At 38.2% G+C, this 18,674-nt stretch overlaps 1 protein-coding gene across 9 annotated transcripts in view; it reads right to left on the bottom strand.

The window, feature by feature from the left end:
* The window catches only part of CELF2 (CUGBP Elav-like family member 2), a 544,814-nt gene that overhangs the window by 299,736 nt on the left and 226,404 nt on the right, over nucleotides 1-18,674 (bottom strand). For all 9 annotated transcript variants that reach the window (XM_072923957.1, XM_030263720.4, XM_072923958.1 and 6 more), the window contains one exon: nucleotides 6,829-6,864. Coding sequence is in view for 4 of the 9 variants with exons in the window: in XM_030263712.4 (XP_030119572.1) it covers nucleotides 6,829-6,864 (36 nt within the window). In the remaining 5 variants the exon portion in view is untranslated. The remainder of the gene's footprint in view (nucleotides 1-6,828; nucleotides 6,865-18,674) is intronic.

Genomic DNA, 18,674 nt, shown 5'->3' with positions numbered 1-18,674 from the left:
GTTCTCCACAGGCCAGTGTAAATTTAACTTAAACCAGAAGATATTGCAGTGTTATTAAGTGGGACAGATAATGAGCCTAAATAACTGCTCAATCTTGTTAGTGTGGCCCTCATACACCTTCTGTGTTTCTTCAAGCCCTGCTGCTTAGCATTCATGCTGCCTGATTTGAGACTAAAATTAGATTATAGGAATGCGTGCTTTTTACAAGAGGTCTTCTATTTGTTCCATAAAGTATTTAGTACTCTTTAGGCACTGTATAAATAAAAATAATCGCGATCTTGGAATTCACCTTCAGGAATGGAAATTAAGAAATCTAAATCCTTTCATTTCTACTGCACATTATCCTCATTGGGCGTGTTTAGCAATGCTTTTGTAAAACAGTTAAAAAGATGCTTGGAAGTCTGGTTAAGGTGAATAACAGAAAAAAAAAAAAAAAAGAGAAGGGAATATGTCTCTAGTTTTAGATCTTCACAATAGGGAATAAAAACAAAAGCTCTACCAGACTTTTAAGATAAAAATCCGATGTCAAATTCATTAATGTTTTTCAGAGATGTCTACAGTTGCTGGGAGAAAATGGTTGTGGGTTCCAAACCAGGACTCTGAGTAAAATCACTTACACGCATTTTTAAGATTCAAAGGCTATGTGTAATTGTGAACTCTTTCAGGGCTGCTGTGGTTTCTGAGGGCTCTGCACTGTGAGAGGAGTTCCTGCATTCTGGGTCAGGGCTGTATCAAGTCCAACAATGATTTCTGTCTGACTTTCCCCCCTCCTTCCCAGGATCTATATTTAGGACTTAACTACGAAATATTGAAAGTATTTTTGAGGTTAAGCATGCCAGTGTCCTCAAAACTCCAGTAGGCATCAGCTTACGTCACTTGGTACTTTAACACTTATAAAAGTCTGGCTGCTCACCTTAAATTAAAGCTATCATCAGGTGAAACATTTAGTCTGTGCTTATTCCCCCAGGCTCCATTTTCAGGCAATGGAGAAAGAAAAACAATTCCCAAGGTTATTCACCTTGCCCTGAGATGAGGCACCTATTTTTCTCCATTTCTCCTCTGGTTCTTTTAACAGAGGACTTTTGTGATAGCTAAATTTAGGCAATATGAATGCTGCCATTGGTATCTTCGTAATTTTTGAATGAGAGTCATCAGTAAGCACATATGGATAATCACCTCTGTGCTCCTTGGGCTCCTCTTAAGATTTTAAAAATATCTCTTTAGAAAGGGATCAGATTGCACATAAGTGTGTTTTAAGATTATCATTAGCTGTAAAAAACATATTTCAAAATGGCTGTAAAACAACAACAAAAAGAGACATGCTGACAAGGAATAGCTCCATGTTGCATTTTAAGGATACTGAAGCTTTACTTAGGAAAAATAAAAATCAGAATAGTGAAGAGACCTTGTGTGTTATTTCCTCAAAACCTCCAGATTTGCTTATAATAACATCAGACTTGTTACCATCCCAAATAATTACTGTAATTTATATTCCAGTGCCTCAAAGACCAAGCACCATCAGGGTATTCCTCTACAGCAGATACAATGGGGTATAGGCAGTCCTGCTTCTAGTACAGAAAAGCAGCTTAAAGGTTAGATGAAAGAAGTAACTCTTCAAAATGAGCATCTGAGGCAAAGAGAAAGGTCAAACTTCAGATTCTTTTACTTTTTTTTTTTTTTAAATAAAGGAGTGATTAGTTAAATTCATGTCTCATTTCAAAATAAGTACTTTCTTTAGAAAATAGCAGGCATCCAAATTATGGAAAATCTGCTCTTTAAGACAGTTGACTTGAGAACATTTAAATATCGAGGGCTGGAATCTTCTTCTTTTCTTTTTCATGATGAGGTTTAGGAAAAGATAGAAGATGATATCATTTCCAAAAACTAGCTCTGCATTGCGCATATAGTTTGACATTCAAGATATTTTAATATTATCAGCTAGCACTGCCTGCCATCCGGGATGAGCAATGTTTTCTTGACCAATTATTTATATGCCTCTAAAACAAGAGTGAGTTTTGAGAAAGGATTTATTTGAAGGTGGAAAGCAAAACTTTTCCATTAGAAGATCACAAATGGACTATGCCAAATACCTGCTTTATTTAAGGGAGAATAAAGCTTCAGTAAATGTTATGTGAGGGTATGGAAAACTCTGTCATAGTTTGGCAGAGACATGCCTGGTGTAGGCGGGCGGGCATTCAAGACTGACATAACTGGCAAAGCTGCAGTGGTGACATGAGAGGACATGAAAACATGAGGGGTGAAAGGTGTGACCTGGTGTTCTCAGAGGGAGAGAAGTTGCTTGCCAGAACATCTCAGCTGGGAGGGAACCAAAAGTGCAAACACAGAAGGCAACCCCAGCTTCCACCCTCTGTGCAAACCCAGTGAAGACAGCAGCCGAGATGTCAGGTTGGTCTTCAGACCATGCCCCTATTACTGTCAGGAAAAAATCCTTTTAATTTCATAGTAATTAAAATGCTCATAGATGTTTTATTAACTCACTCAAAAGAGCCACGTAGATTTTATAATTCATCCAAGCACTTACAAGTAGTTACTTGTGTTAGGCTGTCAAGACAGAAATGATTCAAAACCTTGTGTACTGAGCTTCTTGGAAGACATATCATTCCCTAACACAATGGTATTAGAAAGACTGCTGACAGATAGTGATCAAGAGATTTCATTTTGCTTGTCATATGGTGGGTTGTCAATTCTTCTTTTTGCTTTAGATAAAAGCGTAGTTGCATTAGATTTCAATAATGGTGAAGTTGCAGGTTAACATTTTTCAAAAGCACCAAAGTGACTTCAGTACTTAAATTCTATTTTCAAAATGCTGTAGATACCTGAGAACAGAAGTCTCTGCAGTAAGTGGAACTGAGACATTATCAAAGAAATTTATGTAATGCTGGAGAATAGAACCCGAACTCAAGAGGGCCAAAGTTTGTACCCTACTCCAGACCACAGGTTTAAAATATATTAAGTTTGTAGATGACTAAAATTCAAGGACAAGCCAAAGATTTACATTTCCATTTCAAACATACTTGTTTGTTTTAACATCAGTGTACCCACTGCAGATTTCCTCACATAGTTCTTAAAAAGTTTTTAAATGACAATTTTATGATGGTCTTAATCTCAAAATACAAGATTCCCCGAATTTTCCATTAAAATATATATATGCAAATTATTAGCTTGGGTTTTTTTTCCCTTATTTTAACAGCTTAGAGGAGGAAGTAGCTGTTTAAACTTTACTCCCCCCTTGAGTGAAATGAAAAATTGAACCAGTACATAAAAGTAGAAAAGTAGCCCACATTTTCCTTCTGTTAATACTAACCTAGTATTAAGCAAATAAATAATCCATGTGGTTAGTCCATATTTAAAATATTTGTTCTCCTTTAAATATAAAGTAACTTTCACAGAAACAAACAGAAGTGGCTAGAGACTGAAATCATTGCTTTGAAATTGAAGCTGAGTATTTTCTCCTTTAAGCTCCCAACACCATCTCCCTCGTGCCCACAGGGTTTGCACTGTGCTCCAGGACTCCGTTCATTCCCTGCTCCCCTCGACTGCTGGCTCAGAGGCTGGCCCAGGAAAAGCTGCTTACAAGCCCAGCTTCCCCAAGATTTTAGAGATTTATCTCCATTCATCAATAGTAATTTTTTTCAAATGGTGAATTTCTCAAGTTAAATGGTATTTTTTCTAATACTTTTAGTGTGCTCTGCTATTGCAAGTTCTGACTATGAAATGTTGAGAGCAAACACAGTTTGAATCACGACTGCCATAGCAGCTATAGAGCATCTAAAAGGGAAAAAAAAATAGGCCAGATCTTTATTAAATTTTAAAAGTATGCCTTCGCTACACTCTTGTAAAGATCCAAATAGGGTATTCAAATCTCTAGAGATCACCAGTATAATTTCTTTATCATGTTCCATTTAAAATTTAATTATGTAGTCTACAACAAGAAGTATCTGAGTGCTTTAAATAGGTCATGCAATGAACAACTTAATATTATTGTAAAGTTTTCCTTGTGAAGATCTCTTCTTTGATGTGCTGTTGCACACAGAAAGTCTTTCTTCGAAAAAACAATATACATTCATAGTTATAATAATGTCATTTAATATAAAAATTGTAAAGCTTCTTTATCACATTTAAAGTCTGAATTTTCAATTCATTCTCTAGCCTGAGCTTCCTGAAATCATCAGAAATAACTGGTAAATTAGAGCTGACACAATATAATGTACTGAATATTTTTATATCTTACTACAGGCAAAGTTAATCTATTATCTTTCCTACTAAATGATGTCCACCAACTCACATTTTTCTATTTTTGCCTATCAGTGATACACATACTTCAGTGGCAAGAGGAAGGGTGACTTCTTCTTCCTTTAAATATAATCATTAGAGAACCATCAGCAGTATTTAATAGAAAATGAATATATTAAAAAGCCACATTTACCAAGACACTTTGTTATATTTTTTTTTTTTTCAATGCACATATGCAACCTCTCTTGGTTACTACTGAGATGAGAACATATACAAAATATACTCCTCTGTACTTCTGACTAATTACAGGGCTTTATGGGAGTGAATCCCCAATTCCACCTCTATAACTGAACTATGAAAAAATCAGAAGGAGTTTTTGAGGCTTTTTTTACTGACAACAACAGCAACAATAAAATAATTAATGCCACGAGTGCCTAAACTTTCTTGACAGCCAGACAAAATATTCCAAGTACAGAAACATCTGTTCACACTTATGCCACTTGCAATGAAAACCCTTTCACCAGGTTTGCGAGTGCATGAAAATGATTTGATCAATCCTGGCCACAAATGTATCCAAGAGTAATCACTGCTCTGGGAAAAGGTATTGTGTTTGCCTGAACAAAGGAGAGTTAGATTTCTGGTGTTACAGGGGATTTGCTCTGCCCCACTGGCCAAAATACAGTGATGGGAATCCCAGCAATGATGGGAAAGTGGTTATTAATTTTGTCATTTCAAGGTGCAACACCTGAAATTTTATATGTTGTAAAGTGGTTTCAGGGTGAAGGTGGAAGAAGATGTGGGGAAATTAGACTGTTTCACTGTTATGAATTAATAATAGCAAAATGAGTCACTTGATGCTTGAAAGAAGAACAAAAAATATTAGATTACTACATCACAACATACGATTAAAAACCCCAAGGAGCTGTTTGCTTAGAGAAATTGAGGAACAGGTGAATCCTGGAGAAGACTGGAGGACAAGCCAACCTGTGCTTAGCTGGAAACATTTGTTTTAAATCATGACAAGATCATTTGGTTTAATATTTATAACACAATTACAATGCCTTGTGCACATTGCTGGTATAACCTGATTTTACTTGTGACATCTTACTGCAGGTGAAATTAAAGCCTTGTGGTAATAATTCAAGAGGCACATTTAAACAATCATTAATGGCAAGTATGAAACGGGATGTTTATTCAAGCACTTATGTGTCTCATTTTAACTTTAATTTGAAGTGGAATTCATTTCTGCAGTGTAAGGACTCCATTTTCCAGTATATTAGTCCTATAATACCTCACCAAATGCAGTGAAACTGGAAATTTTTCTTTCTTTTTTTTGGTACGTGTGTGCATGTATGAAAAAATTGAATTGTTTTACAAGGAAGATGAACACAATCTTTGGTGTCTGGTAGGCCTGAGCACTGGTCAGCTCTTCAAACATATGCCAAAATTTAACGAGCATATTTGCTTGCACAACCACAGAGGCCAAGTGACAGTAAGCCATAAAAAGAAGTATATCTATTAAATGAACAAATCATATAAATCACTTAAATTTTTACACACAGAACAAAGGGGTACATTACACAGGAAGAAGTCATCATATATAATGAAAATATGTTTTTACACCTTATTCAATATAAAAAGGTCAATGAATATACACCACATACCCTTTAAAGAAAGGTGGAAATTGTTTTTCTGCCTTAGAATCACAAACAACTTGCATGTATTGTCATGCTTAAAGAAAACTCTCCAAAACTCTCCTTCCTGTTGAAATATTTTTACATTGTATGTTGTTTGAACTACAACATTGGTTTAATCAGAGGATAGAAAAACCCTCCAAAATCATAATCCCTCTAAAACCCCTTGCACCTCAGAGAGCAAAACCAGTGGCAGAAAGTACAAGAGGACTGAGAGCATCTTTTTTTAACTCACCAGGCATCGCTGACAGATTACCATATCAGATTTTTTTTTCCCCTTCTCTCCACCCTTTTCTCTATCTGCATGATTACAGCATTTTATCGCATTCTCTGACAATATGTAGACAGGTCCCTCTTCAAAAACCTGGGAGTCAGGTCAGACAGCCTGGGAGTCTTGTCTACTTCTATTGTTTTATGAAAAGGTTTCTCAGCATAGAAGAATTTAGTCTAAGCTGCTTCCTGCTTTCCAAATGAAAATGCCTGAAGATCACAGCTTTTTTTCCCTCCTACCTCCAAGTTTCCCTCCTCTCATCCCTCAGGTGAAATGTAAAGCAAAAACCAAACCACCTGCCATGGGTATAATTGCACAGCTGGAAGGAAGCCACAGCTGGGATTTTTCTCATCAGGTGCACAACTGTGCTGAGCCTCAAAGCAACTTCAACCCGTGGCTTTAAGCTGTGTGGGCTTGGCTGTGCCAGTATTTCAGTGTCATTTGTCTGTCTGTGGCATGCAGGGAGCGTTCTCCTCCCTGCACCCTCAGTTCTCAGAATCCCAGCAGTTTTCCCCAGGAAAAGGATCATGTTCTGCCTCCAAAGGTCGTGCTTCTTTCAGCACCTTCCAGACACTGACACACAGATGCAGTTTAGAGCAACTTGCTTACCTTGGTAATGTTCCAGATAACTCTGTGGCAGTCTCTCTGAAAGACACAAAGGGAGGAAAACTTAGTTTGTGTTTTAAACAGCCATAAAGTATTTAAGATGCCTTTGTAGTGTTTGTGTTTTATAGGAGTGCAGATACCCAGCCACAGCTCCGTACGCAAACGCGTTACTGGCGGATGCGGTGCCCCCTGATCCTGTACAAAAGAATGTGAAAAAGCAGATGATGGAGTGTGATATAAGGATCTATCAGAATCAAGTTCTCCGTGGTACAATTACTCATTTTTTTAGGCATAAAATTATCACTATTTCAAATGCCAGCATGATCTTACATAGGCAAAACGTAGCACTGGGCCAATTTTCCAGTGGAAAATGTTCCCTTTTATTTCAGTGCTGCAGCAAAAGCAAGGCATTAGACAGTTCTACAAGCAGGTTATGCACTGAGAAAATACCATGTTAATGTTAAATCTTCTTATGCTGGTCCTAAACAACAGCTATTTTCTAAATATGTGACTTTTTGTCCAATTTACTTGTCTGAAACCCTTTTGTGGGTGCTCAATTTGTTTGAGGGAAGCTGAGTGTGAGATAGTGAAAGTGGGCTAATGTAGTAGTATGTCACATTAAAGTACAATTAAATACATTACCATTACCTATGTACACAGGCCTTAAGATACATCCTATATTTATCACTACTGTATGTCCATGTTTCCCTCCCCAGCAAATTTACCTAGACCTTATCCAAGAATCAGGAAAACAGTTGGATAGCTCAATTTCTCATTTTTCTCCCATACATAGGACTCTGAAAAAACAGCAAAAAGGCATAACAGGCTTCATTGTTTTAGACTTGACCAGATGCCCAGTCTTCTTGTCCAGTTATAAAATGTATATCCAATATACAAATTTTCTGCATGAAAGGTAACTGGTTAGTTTATACCCTGTTTGCTTCAGCTGAATAGGAATTGCAGAATTTCACATCTGTAGATGGAACTTAGGGTATGGAACAATTTTCAACATAATATTTTATTATTTACAGCAGAGAAAATCCTTCCATCTACTTTTACAGTTGGAAGGGAATCTTTTTTTGTAAGGGGAGATGATAATAATTAAGATAGGTTCCAAAGTCTTCCTTGCATAAGCAATTTCCAAAACTATAGATCTAGTGGTCACTTTGTAGTGAAACAGCCCTATATATTTTTGTTTCAAGAGCATGAACCTTATATATGCAGATTGAACCCCAAAGGGTAATTTATTTATGACTCCAAAGGCAAAACAATGAAGAAATAAATTTTTGAAGGCTCTACTAGGGTTTCCCTGTGTTCTGAAGTCACTTTTCTTGATGGACCAACTACAGAGAATATATTAAAACCACAATAATTCAGAGCTCCTGTTCAGGAGATCTTTCTAGATCTTTCTAGTGCTTTTTAGTGCTACATGAAATGTGAGCAGCTATGACGGTCTAATTTTTACTAATTACAATTTTTTAAATTTATTGGACATCCCACAGTGACACCAGGCTTTTTCCTTAATGGTTGCACTGACAGTTGTAGTCTCCATTGCAATGTCAGAGGAAACGAAATGGTCCCTCCAAACGTGCACAGCTTTGCATTTTCAGAGCCTCTATCTCCAAGCTGTGCAGTTTACTGGGCACAGAAGGTTGCCTTAAGCCCCCCAGTGCTTTGCTTCAAAAGGCACAGATCAGAAATGTGTTCAGTGGCTGCAAAGAAGATTAGTTAAGAAATAAAAAATGGCTCACTCCCTTTTCTTGCATGCACCATGCAGCAACAGTCCAGCAGATATTTAAGCCCCTTCAGAAAATGCCAGTTCCCACCCCAGCTAAGGCAGACAGGTACATATTTAACAGGTGTCTGTGATGAACAAAGTCCATGACAAAAATGACATCAAAAAGGTGAGAGGCGGGAGAAAGAGCAAGTGAATGCAAAGAGATAAGAAAAAGAAATCAGAGTACAGCAATACAGACTCTATTTCTATGGGGTTGCTTGATACAACTGTACATTTTAGATATTTTATTTTCATTAAACTCCTGCACATTGGTATCACACCACCTTATTTTCCAAGCCCTACTCATTACTTGCACACTTCAAAGAATTAATATGATATATTTTTTGTAACCTGTCAAAGAACTGAATAACTAAGTGGTTCCAACAGTCAGGACATTTCCCCCTTCCACTGTTAATCCCAGACATCATCTCTTCTCATTGAAATGCTTTTTTTTTTTTTTTTTTTTTGAAGGAAATAACCTGGATCTGGGAATTTATTTCTTTCTTCTTCTAAAGGGACTCTGTAGCCTTTAGCTACCCATGACTGTCCCAGTAACAGAATGGCACAAACATTATTGCTTTAGGGTATGGCAGCACATTTTATAAAATAGCAGTTGCTCATCCAGCTTAAAGAGACAACCAGGCAAATCATGAGTGGGTGTTGCAGGAAGCATCAAGAAGCAGAATCATGTAGTTTAAAAGAGGATGTTAAACTGGAACCACACTCTTCAGTTTTTGAGCAGAGCAGTGAGTGACTGGTGTATCTAAGTTTCTAAAGATTTTCATTCTTGTTAAATAACTCTCTCTACAAGGGATGTTAGTATTGTGGAAACAATTATTAAATAGTCGATGCAGTAGTAAAAAAATCTGAATGTGATCTGAATGTTAAACAAAGACACTGCAGGTCTTTAACATACATTTTTAATGCAATTAATTTTGTTGCAAATTTCACATTTGGTAAGATCAAATTCCATTTTTGAGCATAAATATGTAAGGTAATGATTTTTGAAATACAGATTCAACTCAAATAAAACTCAAAGTCACAAGTAAAAGTCTGATTAGTTCCTAATGATCCAAAGATTTCACTGCTTCTCATCAACTCAGTAAACACTTCTATTACAAAAACAAATTAACCCCATGTTAGGTTATGAAACTAAAAATATTATTTTCCAGAAAACAAACACAATTATCCCCACCATGCCTTTGAAAAGAAATGATACATGGACTGCTGAAGATGGTTAATGTCCATGGTAAGTGCTCCTATAAATATCAGGAATTGAAACACCACTCTATAAATATATTTAATGGGAGTTTAAAAAAGAAAATCTTTTGGAGCAAATTACTCATCAAGAAAACCCTTAAAGTTTGTTTAAAGATAATAGATACTCATTCTGTAGTCATTCAAAAAACCTGAAACTAGACTTGCACAACCAATTTTCAGACCCCTAGTACTCCCCAGTGACACACACAATAAATATAACTCACAATTTACTGTATCTACAGGAAGAAAAAAATTCTTGGATGAAAACAAGAAGATAATACTCAAAGGGAGAATGAATATAAGATCACGTATTTTTACATCCTGCCAGAGATATGAAAGGATGACCTTGAAAAAGAATGAGGATGGAAACTTGAATGCTTTGTCAGAGCTGCCCTGAATTCCACTGAAATTGGCTCCAATGCAAATGGGATGAGCTGATGCTCAACAGTGCAAAGGCGAGGAAAGGACCTGGCTGAAGACCCTGGAAAAGCTGTGATGAGAAAGGTGGCATTATGGAAGAGCAGGGCAGCATTTCCAGGGAAGTAATTTACAATTTCTAAGCATTTTGTGTTCAGCTGCAAAGGACAGATTTGGGACAACATGATCTGTACGCATGGAAGGTGCAGGTTGAAACCAGGAGGGTGCTGGGTGGGAGGTCTGCACCCCAAAATATTGCACCGTCCCATGGGGTCTTGCAAAGAAGCAAAGTTACAAATTTCTTCTGAGACCTGTGAGGAGCTTTGACCTACTGCAGGAGCCCTGCACTCTTGAGAGAACCAAGCAGCTCTTCTCAAAGCCCAGAGAGCCAGTGTGGGTGAACCAAGCACCACACACACATTTTGTCATTTCTCTCTACAGGCTGAGAAATCCTGCCTGTAGGATTGGAGTAGGATGTATACCAAAGCAGAAAAGTATAAATATTTTAGTCAAAACCTTACAGTGAAGTGGAAGTGGGAAGATCTGCATAACGATCAGCAAACAGACTTTACTGCCTAATAGTTCTGTTTAAAAAGAGTTGTTCAGAAAAACTCTTCATAGTATCTGGAAAGTGTTGTGTTTATATTAAATGTTTTGTTCACTGAAAAATCATATGGTGCTCTGCTCTCTGAAGCTGACTGGCAGCTGTTGTTACCCACCTACATGCAGGATTTGGCACAACACAGCTCTGAAGTTTGAAACTGGTAGGTTTTGAAGTTTGCCAGAGAAGCTGTGGCTGCCCCATCCATGGAAGTGATAAGGCCAGACTGGATGGGGCCTGGAGCAACCTGGTCTAATGGAAAGTGTCCCTGCCCATGGCAGGAGGCTTGGAATGAGATGATATTTTAGGTTCCTTCCAACCCAAACCATTTGATGATTTTTGATGTGTTTCTGCAGCAATGTAAACTGAAGAAGAAGAGACAGGGCAGATTTTAAAGGACAACTAAGGTCATCTGGGCTAAATGCATGCCAGTAACCTGAGCAAGTCCCGAGTTCAAACCATACAAGTCAAGATTACAGTCGGAAATCATCTTTTAGTTCTGCAGGATCATGACCCTTAGTGATTTGGAAGCTTTAGGTCTCCACCAAGAAAAATTTTTGTTCTGCAAAGGAAAGCATATGGATTTTAGCTAAGCAATCTGTCAGGGTGCTGGGGAAGATGCAAAAAAAGGCAGCAACACATTCCTGCAATCGTGTTACCGTTCTTCCTTTTTCCATCTCACACTTTGGGGAGAGGATAAAGCCCGCCCACGGCACACAAGGCACATGAGGATAAGGACGAAGCTGGAGAAGGGATCTGCATGGTGTGCTAACAAGAATGCAGCTCAAATGCAAGCAGAAAAGCCCCAGGATGCAGAATAGGGGATTATTCCAGTTTGGAAAGAGAGGTGTCCTAACCCCTGAAGTCTTGGTTTTAGGCATCAGAACCAGCAGTTGACATTTCAACAAAGAGGGTTAAAAGGTCCTGTCCTCTCCAGGACAGGTGAACATGACCCCTTTGATTTCCTTGGAAGTACAGAAGCATTAACTTCCATTACTTGTGCTCATTTTCCTTAAAGCACAAAAAACTCTAATAGGTTAAGCTGGTATTTCTGATTTGGGTGAAACATTCAGCCCTTCACTAAACAGAGTCCTACCACTGACATAAGCATTGATCTCACTGGAAGGGATATATCTGTAAACAGAAAAAAGTACACATTGAAGAAAAATGACATATTTTGGATGATAACTTGAAAAGTTACAGGTTTTTTTCCAGGATTATCCACTGGACATAACTGGATAATGCCAAGAGTGCTGATGTGTATAACACATTGCAATAATGTTGGTAACTAGAAACTTCCACTTGAAATATTTCCAATATATTTCCAATATATTTCCAATATATTTATAAGTTGCTATTTGCTTTGCCCCAGGGGCAAATCTGACTTGCCAGAACAAACTATTCACATGGTACTTTTGACCACTTTTTCCTGGCTGTGCCTGTACACTGACACTGTACCACTGACTGAGCAACACAATAAAATTGGGGTGAAGAAGGCTTCAAAGTCTGTTGTTGAACAACATCCCTCAACCAGACCAATAATGCTTTTTTAATTGTATGGTCCACAATTGCAGACACATTCTCTGCTCCTAGACATGCATCAGCAATGTGGCAAAAGGCAGCCACTAATTGTCAGTTTAAAGCAGAATTAAAGAAAAGTTTACGAAGGGATAAGAAGGATTTTCCACTCAAAGCAGGGGAGAACAGCTGAAGAGGAACTTTAAATTAGCTTTAAAAGAAGGTTGTATCAGGAGGAATATAATTACTTTCTTGGAGTTTCACCAAGACTTGGGAGTCAATGCCTCTACTCTTGCAGAATAGTGCAGTGGGATTTTTAATGACCACAAATGGTCAGGACATTGATTTTACATTCCAGGTGAAAAATGGCACCTCCAAAGACACATTGTTGTCTCTGCTCTTCCTAAAATCACACTGGGGACTGGGCCTGCCTTGACTTGGAAGAATTAATAGTGTGTGTTGAAATACCATTGTGAAACACAAGATATTTCAATGGTCTTAAATTGGATAGTTTCTCAGATTTGTTAGTGTGCAGCAACATAAACTGGCTAAATTTGGACAAAATATAGGGTTTAAATTCTGGATTCAGTTTTGCTATGATTAATTTAATAGATTTCAGAGAAGACTCTATTTTCCGTATCACATGCTCTTTACATATCTTTTTGGTAGAATTGTTCCCTATGCCAACTAAACATCAAAATGGTCAAAATCAATTTAATCTTTTAAAAATTATCAAGATTTCAAACTGATACTTCTGTAACTATTCTATCTTTCACACAGTAAGCAGCAAATAAATACAATGCCATGTTACACCTTCACTCTGAGCTTAGCTACCTAACAAGGATCACACATTTGCAAAAGAAATTTTGCATAAACAGTCTCTGAATGTGCTATTTAAGTACAAGCTAAATACTCTTTTTTTAGGAAGTGATGTAACAAGTTCACATGTAAACATCTATTTCTATGCAATGTGACATTCTGCAAGATTAGCTGACTGAGATAAAGGACATGAGCAAACATGCTTGCTGTTTTCTCCCACAATTATTTTTAAAAGCCGCATTTTTCAGTATTCTAAATTTGCTACATCTGAATTTTTTTATTCTTCCTTAGGTATGAGGAAAGAAATCTCTATGTAGTCAATGATAAACACCTGGCAGAAAAATGTTCAAGTCCAGTGTACATCCTGTGTAAAAATAATACCCCAAATAACACCTGCCCTCATCATTGTGACTACTTTATATATTTTATAAAAACTTAAGTTTTTATTTACTCTTCATCCCAACATCTTTGAAGACAGCAATATTATAACTTAGAAGTCAAAGCATAATTCAGGCCAAATTCTCACTCCTTTCAATTTAACTTCCACTCCCAGCTAAGATTTTGGCCCCTTGTCTAAGTACCCACCAAGGACATCACATGAAACTTCTCTCTCATACATCTTTTGCTCTGCTATTAAAGAGCAAGATAGAAATTAATAGCTGGGAGAAACACAGCAGTGTCCATTTGAGAGACTAGTAATGGGGGCATGGATGGGATGTAATTCAGCCAGGGTCATTAGGGAGAGATGCCAGGGCATGGAGAGGAAATGCAGATCCCACTCTGGTCCTTTGCTCCAAGATCAGACCCTGCTTTTGTGGATGTGGCTGCTGCTATGTGTTTTCTCAGGCAAGTGGAGCATTTTGAAAGTTAAGAAAGCTTGGAAATGAATAAAGAAAGCACTGTGGGTACAGGATTTATCTCTCCAGGACACAGCAAGCAGCAGGAAGAACATGGGGGAGAATCCACCATGGTACCGACTCCAACACCCTCACCCTGTTAGTACAGGAAGAGAAAGAAGTGATGCACAGGCAACTGCTTTAGGGAGCTCAGCAGGAGGAAAATACCCTCTGTCTCTCTCCAAAATGCAAAGAAAGATCATCCAAAACAGAGCAGATGTTCCTCCCCATATGCTCGTTGAACCTGCTGTAATCTCCCAGGGTAGAAAATCTTACACATTTAGTATTTGACTGACCTGTAGCTTGTGCTACACTGCCCCTGGTGCAGTGTTACTTTACCATCATCTCTTCTCACTGTGCCAAGGAAAGGAGAGGAATCACACCCAAAGTCTCAGCAGGAACTTCAGGTCAAACTTAGTTGTTCAAATATAGAACTGTGGAAGAATTCTCGGACATGCGCTAATTCTACAGAAGAATTATGGAGTCATAAAATGGGTTGGGTTGAAAGATCATCCCATAGGCAGGGAACCTTCTACTAGACCAGGTTGCTCAAAGCCACATTTAACCTGGCCTTGGAGACTTGGGGCAGGCACAGCTTCTCTGGGCAACCTGTGCCAGGGCCTTACCACCCTCATAAGGAAGAATTTCTTCCTAACATCTGATATAAATCTACCCTCTTCAGTTTAAATCTGTTAACTCTTCTGTCACAGCGCTCCCCAATGAAGAGTCCCTCCTCTTTCTTGCAGATCCTTTCTGGTTCTGGAAGGTGCTGTAGGACAGCAGGAAGCCTTCTCTTCTCCAGGCTGAGCAACTCCAAGAAGTCATATATTTACAGGGTTGCATGAGATATACGCAAAACCACATAGAAATTATTCAAGTTCTATAGGTATTAATAGCCTAGATTAGTTCCTTAGCTTCTGACATGTTGTACAGGGTTTCAGTAAGTATCTTCAGATATTTAAGACTTTGTCATATCTGTGTAGGGTGAGAGGCCCAGTTATGTATACGATTCACACAAATGTCTTTAGGATGAGCCATTGATTGGGTCAAATGTTGATATCTTCAGTGATGAATGCCAAAAAGAAAAAGCCATCCTAACAACTGTTTTCTGTTAAATACCCACACCTCACTCTTCCTGCCCATATTTCCCTCACAAATCTCTCAAGGCCGACAGTTCAAAACTCTGGTGCTCCCTGATGTCAGATGTTTTCACTAATGTACACAATCTTCAAGCCACTCAAAAAGTTTGGAGGCTTTATTTAAACTTACTTCAGAGAAGTATCTTGATTGTCTGCCAAGAAATGCCAAGCTTGGAAATCACATCTCATCCTGGTCTCAAAATACTTTACTGGAGCTAAACAACTTGGATACTTCAGCTATTATGTATTCAAATAGTTACTCATTTTCTTAGCCAATGCAGACTGGGCTGAGATGGGCATTTAGGGATCTCTGAAGTTTTGTGAAGGAAGGACTTCTAGAACAAAGTGGGAAGCTAAGTATAGGTACCTTGGGAGAGCATGCATTAAGTTAGGAAGGGGATTGTCTTGTTTGCCCAGGTCAGTATGCAGAAATATAAGAACGGTATTGGCAACTACCAGAGGACAAAAACACAAACAAAACCAAACAAATTTTTAAAAAATCTGCAACCAATGAAAACCTCCCCAAAAAACAACAACCCCACTGAAAATCCCACAAATCTCTTTTCATGCCCCTGCTGAAATGCTTTGTTCCTTTTTGTAGTTCTTAATCAAGGGTAAATTCACTTCTTAGCTCTTTTTTGTCCTAACATCTCCTCCTTGTAATCCCAAATACAAAGATGCCAGGTTGGAACATGGGATGGAATAGGAAAAATGTAGAAAGGACTCTGATCAGGCCTGCTAGCTAGGAGTTTGTGTCCTATTAGCTGTAGCTTAAAACAGTTCTCATACTATTTCCATAAAAACTGTGGTATCTTCTGGAGTATCTCAGCACAAACTGCAACAGATGTTGGATGCAATTATTTCTTCAATCTTGCCCATTTGTTTTTCATCTGTTATTTTTGATGCTTTTCCCCCTCTTGCCACCTGTCCTCCCACAAATCAGAAAAGTTAAAAACAACACAGTCAACTTTTGTTCTGATTGGTGCACCTACCACTGCCCAAAATTAATGGGAGAGGAAAAGAAAAGAGATTAAGATCTAACTCCCTGTCTTATTTCTGACCTTAAAAGGATGGGTAGAGTTTATTTTTGACAATCCTAACCAGAGAGAATAAATCTGCTGAGCTGTCCACCTCAGGAAATGGAAGTACACAAGTGCTATTGCTCTCTAACAAGTTCATAAATATTACTGAACAATATAGTGATGCTGTTGTGAAATTACGATATAAAGTGTTTTAAAGTGTAAGTTACCTGTGATATAAATCTACAAGCAAGCCTTTTTCTCCCCAGCCACATCCAAACTCAAAGATGTTAAGATAGTTCTTTAATGGCAAAAACTATTAGACTGCAATATATAGCAGGTTCATCTATTAATCATCAGACCATTTATGTTCTGTAATTCTACCACAGTTAAATAACATGGACTACTAAGTACCTGAGTCGGCTATTAGCAGCCATTCCTGCTCATTAAAACTCACTTATTTAGACTTTAGCAATGGTAAATGTAACCAGCCCTGGAGGGATGTCACAGTGCTTGGAAATGGCACATTAAGCTTCATTTACCCAGCTACACTCGAAGGCAGAGGGGGAAGGGAAAAATACAGTGACGGTCCATAACAAAGCTCAGAAGCTTTTTGAAGCTGCATTAAGAAAATGACAAATCTTACAAAGAGAGCCATAAAGATTCCTCAAGTACAACGTTCGGCAAGTAGCTATTTATCATAGTTTGTTGAAAAGACTCCTACGTTTGATACTATTGGACTGTGAGAGATGATTATTAAATGTAATTACAGAAATAGCACAGAAATAATAGTTTATTGCAGAGCATAAGCAACACTGTATTAACAAAGAGGAGCGGGGAACATGTTCAGCGTTTGCAATGGTATCATTAGCTTTTCTGGGAACACATACACAAATGTATACACATTTGATTCCATGTTGGCTTCTACTAACCAGAATTACCCTTCAAGAATTTCTGATCTGGGTCAATGAATCCATCTATACTTGGAGTGAGAAAACAGGAGCCAAAGTGGATTTCTATTTGGGTGTCAGCTTTTATTCCTTTCGTACTTAACACAGATTTATTAAAAAACAATCACAGCCTGCTGTCAAGAAATACTGCCTGCATTTGCTTATTAGCAGCCCCATAATAGATACATTTTTGCTACAGTGCTGCCATTTGAAGTGAATGATTTATTTAGAACATGCCAGTTATCACAAGATTTTCCACGCAGTAAAACAACAAGTTTTGATTTCTTGTTGCTACCTGCAGGAATGAGTTTAATTTTATTACACTTACACCTCAGCATGTTTACTTGTGTACCCAGCCATCAATTTTACCTTTTCTTTTTGCTGTGAAATGATTCCACCCAATTTCTTTTCACTCTTGAATATATCTGCCACTCACTTCTTGTGCATTATTGTCCATCTTAATAAAGGGGTGAAGCCCCTTTTATTAAAACCACCACACCGTTCTTTCAAAGAGCCTTCTCTGCTGATTTGGGGTAGGTATCCACACTTTTCCCAAATTACAAAGACCAAAAAAACTCAGAAGCACAGCTTCTTACAACTGGAGCTATGGTTTGTGCCAGCAAGCAGGACAAAAAGCCAACCCTGTCTCAGCAGTTCAAAAGCTCCCCTCTGATTCACCAAGTTTTAGGCTAAATTAACTCTACTGCTGGCCCAAGACTGAAACCTTTTGAAAAACTCTGTTTTGGGAAGCAGGCATTCAGTGACAGATGGACTTTATTTATTTTTGGGTAAATGGAACAGCTTAACACAGGTTGGGAACATGGGAGAGCATCCTGACACATCAAGACAAAGGCTGAAAGCATCTGACGTACTTAGGAGATGCAGAAATCATCATCACAAGACCACGCACAGGTTCATCAATAAGGTGGTGAATACTGACCCCTGCTCCTTCAGTAACGATCTGTTTTGGAGCAGGCAATGCAGCCAGGAGTTCTGAAGCTCAGCAGCTTCCTTTAAGCATCTGTACTCCCTCTTTAGTTCGCTGTGTAACGACAGCTTAATGTTTTACAGGCAAGGCTGCACTCAGAAACACTCAGCTGAAAGAAAGAGCTGAGGCTGTAAATCAGGTGCAAGAGAAGAAATCAGAGTCTACCTTTAGGCATTTGCTTTCCTGGATTTTGTTCAAAGCATCCTATTCACATTTTCTAAAGATTCATGGGCTACATTTTCAAGGGGTTTGAATCTGAAAAATCTTGTTGATAGATTGTTAACAAAGATTTCCAAACATGCTGCAGAATCCTTGTGAGCTCGGTACTGCTTATATTGCAATATTTAAGAAAAAATCCCTCTAACCATCTCTCTGCCTCAGGAGATATACAAGAGCATTTGGGAAAGTCTACCCTGCTCCCACCACATCACTGGTGGAAAAGAAAACAAGTTTTCCTTTTGAAGG

Source organism: Taeniopygia guttata, chromosome 1A, assembly GCF_048771995.1.
Source record: "Taeniopygia guttata chromosome 1A, bTaeGut7.mat, whole genome shotgun sequence".
In the NCBI taxonomy this organism is placed as follows: domain Eukaryota; kingdom Metazoa; phylum Chordata; class Aves; order Passeriformes; family Estrildidae; genus Taeniopygia; species Taeniopygia guttata.
Note: the sequence above shows the minus strand (reverse complement) of the source record. Positions and strands in the feature narration are given on the sequence as shown.